At 34.0% G+C, this 6072-nt stretch overlaps 1 protein-coding gene across 3 annotated transcripts; it reads right to left on the reverse strand.

The window, feature by feature from the left end:
* Positions 1–555: 555 nt before the first annotated feature.
* LOC141712464 (histone-lysine N-methyltransferase ASHR3-like) lies at positions 556–5825 on the reverse strand. Of its 3 annotated transcripts, none has more exons than XM_074515429.1 (10): positions 5395–5825; positions 4339–4485; positions 2554–3633; positions 2276–2393; positions 2081–2180; positions 1880–1973; positions 1702–1780; positions 1353–1524; positions 960–1014; positions 556–909 (listed from the first exon to the last, which is right to left on the reverse strand). In XM_074515429.1, exons 3-10 carry the CDS (start codon positions 2566–2568, stop codon positions 832–834), a joined length of 711 nt encoding a protein of 236 aa, XP_074371530.1. In that variant the 5' UTR covers positions 2569–3633; positions 4339–4485; positions 5395–5825; the 3' UTR covers positions 556–831. The 3 variants fall into 3 exon arrangements, with proteins under 3 accessions (XP_074371530.1, XP_074371529.1, XP_074371531.1); XM_074515428.1 differs by having other exon boundaries at positions 556–1014; positions 2554–2580; positions 3466–3633; positions 5395–5823; XM_074515430.1 differs by having other exon boundaries at positions 556–1014; positions 2276–2425; positions 5395–5822.
* Between the last annotated feature and the right edge of the window lie 247 nt (positions 5826–6072).

Raw genomic sequence — 6072 nt, forward strand, 5'->3', positions numbered from 1 at the left:
ACGAAAATGGCCAAAACATTGGCATCAATGAGTAGTCTGTGCTTAGTGTTGGTTCTGGTTATTCTTTTGACGGTTTTACAGTGGTTGATCAAGCAGCTGTTACTGGCGTTGCAAAGCTTAGTTGTTTCTCGGAAAAAAGTGGATAGATAGCTTTATTTCTTAAATGACCTTATTAAACCAAACCATCTAATACCATTTTAACTCTTTTATACTAATTATATATAGGATATAATTAATAGATATATGTTAATGGAGTCCAAGTTTTATTGACTTAGTTAAATAATATTTAAAATTTTACTCTTCATAATAATTTTGGTACATTAAATATATCGAAATTCTAAAATTTTGATTTCTTTTGTTGTGAATGTGCAAAATAAATCAAATGACGAGATCTTAATTTACTCCTATTTATTAATTTGGTTTCAATTTTAAGATTAAAAGAACGGCTTATTTATTAATTACACGCATTGTTATAAAAATTGGTCAGTTTTTATGTTAATGATATATTACTCATATCGGTCAAGATTATTTGACCAATTTATTAAATTGCCAATAAATTACAAATTGGTATATTAGTACCTTTGATTTCCAAAATCAGTAAACATGATTGCATTGATTAACAATTTTATTTGACCTAATTACATTTATTAATGTGACTTGTTAACTATGTTGGTATAATAGTCCGCTAAAAAACCTTAAAATATAGTTGGACAACAGGACTAATATTGGACTACATGGAGAGTAAGAAACAAGTATTAGAATATGACGATCTGCTCATTGAAATCAGGCTCCACAGCTTATATGCTTCAGTATAAGCTGTTATGATCTTGATCATCCTGAATTAGGTGCGCCAAGACTGCCACCACAATTGGGTGCGCCACATTGACAATTGACCTCAGCTCCATATTGAATAAATCTGCAATACATATACCATAAATATCATATGTCAACGGCTCCCCAGCTTCAATAGACCTAGCAGCAAAAATACCAATACGAGTTTCCCCATCCAGTTGCCTGCAAAAACAACCAGAGAATATACATACTCCTCTCTGAATCCATGATAATAAATATCCGCAATCTTAAGGTTACAAGGCAACTTGTGTTGACTGGTTAAATCTCATCTTAAAAATTAAAATAAGAACGTATTTGTGATGGTAACCAAGATCATAACTTTCCCACACATGTCTTATTCCTAGATATATGCATAGCGGGCTGAGGTGGCTGGTATACTATATAACTTTTTGGTTCTCCGTGGATTATAAACAAGCCACACTTTGGGTTCTTAACTGATTCAACAACACACTCAAGACACAGCATCAATAAGGAGACACTTGTCTGATTAGCATACTGACCATTTCTCCAGTTTACAGTTGGGATTACAACTGTGGTTCAAAAATCTGGAGGAGTTCCCCTTGAAAGTCGAATCGATTGTCAAGTCTTTCTCAACTTCAACTAGGTAAAAGTTCTGAGTGCCCATGTGCTTCATGTCCCACAACCGTTGTTCGCACATAGCATCACTAATAACTGAAACAAAATAGAGTATGAAACAATAATCATACAAAAAAGCTATGGAAAGAACAAAACATGACCGATTGAAAGTCTCAAGTAAACTGGATTGTACACTGTCTTAAAGAGTAAAATATTTACTATGATCGCTTATGTAGAGACAAACCTGAAGTGATAATACCTTAAGGACATTACCTTCTCCAACATACTCGATGATGAAATCACCATTACTCACAAATTCAGCAGCCTCTACGCCCCAACCACAATTTTCTGTCTGAAAATAATAATAGTTAAAGATGGAAATATTCAAGTTTAAACAGCTATTAAAAGATAAAAGTCGGTGCATAGAAGTTTAGAAACAAATAAACTCTACCTTTACAACTTTAATCTTTTTTTCCTTTCGAAATGGTCTGTTAGTGCACCTCTCCGAGCAACGACAGGATTTTGAGCAGCTTACACTTTGACCCCTATCAGAGCATGTTTAAACACTAGTCATAAACAAGACACATCTCACAACTTCTAGTTAAAACAGAACCGCATAAAACCTTGTTAGATACATGTGCAATAGAAGTACCTGCAGGCACAATTATCGGAGCAATGAGAAGAAACACAAGTTGTACATCCAGTATCAGCATCACCCGCATCACATTTTTTATTCTTGACAAGGTAGATATCTAATACAGTTGAGGACCACTACTCATTTATAAATACAAATAATAAGCACAAAATTTTCAGGAAAAAATAAGTATAATAAGGCAAGCAAGGATACTGTGTTTGATGTGAACATAAGGAGGTGGCTCCATTTCTGTCACAATAGCGTCTTTCCAAGTTTTATCAATAACAAACTCTTCTGGAACATATGGTAGTGCTAAGCGACAGAATAGTTCCTAAGAACAGGATATATAGGTCAGCCCTGATTCTATTGAAATTTAATAGACAACATTAGAAACTTGAATGCTTTCTCAGTTTCTCTGTAATGCATATTCATTATACATATACAAATTTTGAAGAAAATGCATTTCATGTAATTTCAAAAGAGGAAGTTACCTCAACACTGTTCATTGGCACTGCAAGCTGCTCTCGAACAAAAACAACTTAGTCAAACTTTTGGAAAAGAAAGAATGATTTACTAAAGCAAAATTAAGCTTCTCTTATAGAATACCCTGTCCAATGGAATTGATTTCTTTCTGTAAACTGCATGCACTAATTTCATCGCATAATGTAGCAGACAGTGTATGACAATATATTACTATTAATATCAATACAGTGTCACATTCAATTCCAAGATGCTTAGTCTGATAAAGTATCCAAGGATCTTTTAACTACACAAAGAGCCACATATCCTAGATCGCATATCACCCTAATTATATCATTCGCAATATGCATAAGAGAAGAGAGAAGGGAAAAGGGAAGGTGAACGCATGTGAAAATAAACAAGAACCTCAACCATATAGTTACAGCATGCGACATATGCCCTTACTTGGTAACATAAGATTCTTTACCGGAAAAGTTTGATCAGTAGTAAAGGTTTAACTTCTAAAGGGGTAGTTTCATGCTTAAGGCCTTTTACAAATTACAACAAACAAGCAATTCTAAAAGTCCTGCACAACTAACATAACAATTTACTCTGGTATCTCTCCTAGATCAAAGAATCAAAAACTTTACAAGTGGAATTTTTAAGAAAAGGAAAAGGTACAAAGAGGATAGGGATTATCTTTCAAACCAACGAAACAAAACGTAATAAGAAAAGAAACAGATGGCATGAATCATTCATTTGAACTTTCAAGCTTAATGATACAAGAAAAACGATTCAGATGCATATTCCTTGTGAGTGCTCAGAACATACTCAGATAGTAACAGATGATACGCCATATCATTTTAAAGAAAATAAGCAAATTATGATGAGATTCCAAATATCCATTGATATTTAGTATGTGAAATTCCTGATAAGACATTGACCTTGTTCCCCTGATGCCAATCAGTAGGGTGTTTCCAGCATATGGCTTGCCCAGGTTGGTCCTATAAATGCATAACATGCTCCGAGGATGGTGAACATTTTGCATGCCACGCTAACTCGCACTTTACACATCGAAACAGCTGGAACTTTCGTTTGCAGAAAAAGCAAGCCTATAGAAGAAAACGTGTCATTTATACTATTGTAGACAGTGAACAGCAAATACAAAACTGCGTATACTAATACTCAAAGAGAAGCTACATGGAAATCCAACTAAAGATATCGCTTTAAAAATTAAACTTATTCCACCAAGAGCAGCAATATATTAAGAAGAAATTCTTTTGAGAACTACTTATAATAAGAGCTAAAGTTTTTCATAAATTTTATTCCATTACTCTTTACAAAGATGAAATGCTCCAAAGAGTTTCTTGAATCCACTAATCCTTGTATTGAAAATTTATTTCCACAGCTTGTTCCTGAATAATTTTTTTGGAAGAAAAGGAAAAGAAACCTAAAGAACTAGGAAGAATCTATCTGTAAATTTGTCTCCAAAATATTCTTCCCTTTTTCGGAAAGATTGGGAGAGAAGAGATATTTACTCACTTTTTAAACTTTTCTTTGCTAGATTTGGGAACACCGTGTAGGAGGTCAAGGTTTCAAACCTCAGTACAGGCGATAAGGCATGGGTGCGTATGCATTTAAATTAAAGTGATTGACCTTTACCTAAACAAAATAAATATATATAATAATTTCACCACATACTTAGTCCATTGATGACATACTCCTCTACCCATGTTGAGTTGTTGGTCCACAATTACATATATTGTCATAACATAGAATGTTATTAGGACCATTGAATAGAAAGCTACATGACTTACATGCTGAGGACACATAAATTGTTGTGATGATGAAACTTCAAGTCTTCGCTTTGAACAAATTAAATGATATACAGCTTCACAACCACTTGCAGAGCATAAAATCCCTGTCCCGGGATGGACCAATTTCTGGCAAATGCGACACACAACCTGAAATGGATGTCAAATAGTAAGTGGCACCGTTTGTCTGCTTGAAGCAGAAAGTAATTTATGCTTCATATGTAAACGTAAAAGAACAAAACTACCATGATTCATTAGCAAGGTTATCTAAATTCAACATTTGTTTACAAATTGAATAGAGTTTCCCTGGTTCCTTAGTTCTTTCAACCAAAATATGCTTCAATCGTCCTCATCTAGAGATGTGGAAGTAAGACTTGCCAGTCCTTGTACCTTGTTCTCTTTTTAGGAAAAAAATGTAATTGAGAAAATTAAATCAGCGAATCTTCTGTAATCCATCACGAAACTGATTACAAATTAGAATCATTAAATTGTAAAGAGATCTTTTATTGGTAAAACATGTGGGATTGTTAAACAGATTTCTTGCCCTCATACCCTTAAAAAAGTCCAAACCCGTGACGTTCTACATAAGAAAGAAATACCTTTCTAGCACTAGGTTATCGCTGAATTACTAGGTTCTTTTTTTGATAAACATACTTGAGCGAATCTTCTGTAATCTATCACGAAATGATTACGAATTACAATCATTAAAATGCAAATAGGTTTTTGTTTGGTAAAACAAGTGGGATTGTTGAAGAGATATCCTACCCCTTAAGGGTCCAGAATACTTCAAATCCATGACCTTTTTTTAAGTAAGAAAAGAAAAAAGTACCTTTCTAGCACTACGCTATCGATGAATCCCCGTTCTTCCTATTCTATTTGTTACAACAGAAATTACACAAACACTTGCAACACAAAAGGGCCTTCAAAATTACCCCAAAATAAACATTACCAATTCTCTGCTATTCAATAATAATAAAAAAAAAACTTAATTTACAAGAATAAAATGTTGAAAACAGACATGATGTAAACAAATAGAGGACAGAAAAAATGATACATTACCAATTTATGTGGACCTAGTAAGGGAAGAACAGCGTTATCCTCTTCTCCGATAGTAGTAGTCTTTTTGTTGTGACGACACCGTTTCTTGGGACTTTGAATCGGGAATCGGAGGCGGTGCTTCCAATCGCTGCAATTATCAATTGTAGTAGTATCTAAAGTTTTATTTGAATCAGGTACCGGCGAAGTTCTTGATTCGCATTGATCAGGGCAAGGGTTTTCTGAAATTGAAGATGAAGAAGAGGGTTTTAACAATGTCCCTAATTCTGGCATTCTTGACTTTATGAGATAGAATCTAGAGAGATGTGTCAGAGATAGAGAGGGAGAGAGATGTGTCAGAGAGAGAGAGAGATTTGTATTTAAGTTTTAGGGGGCTGTCTGAAATGGGGTTTTGGGGGGATAGATTAGAAAGCAGTCGAAACTTGCAGGAATTTATAATAAATTTAAAAAGGGGAGTAAAGTTCTATGGAGTCCACCTTTAATTGGAGTCCTCGGAGTCCATATATGTTCTGCAAGTAAAATATAGCTTAAAATATTGCAAAACATATTATTTTTCGACAAACATCACTATTCTATCAAAAATCTTGTAGATTGCATACATTTTACAAGCAGAACATTGCAAAAATATATATTCTACAAAACATGTTTAGTTTGCAGAACATAAATGTTCATGTTGCAGAA

This window comes from Apium graveolens, chromosome 3 (assembly GCF_009905375.1).
Source record: "Apium graveolens cultivar Ventura chromosome 3, ASM990537v1, whole genome shotgun sequence".
Lineage (NCBI taxonomy): Eukaryota > Viridiplantae > Streptophyta > Magnoliopsida > Apiales > Apiaceae > Apium > Apium graveolens.

Coding starts and splice junctions, on each gene's coding strand:
- LOC141712464 (XM_074515428.1), bottom strand. Junction 2,181..2,275: donor TTATGTTCACATCAAACACA/GTATCCTTGCTT, acceptor CAACTGTATTAG/ATATCTACCTTGTCAAGAAT. Junction 1,781..1,879: donor AAAAGATTAAAGTTGTAAAG/GTAGAGTTTATT, acceptor TATTATTTTCAG/ACAGAAAATTGTGGTTGGGG.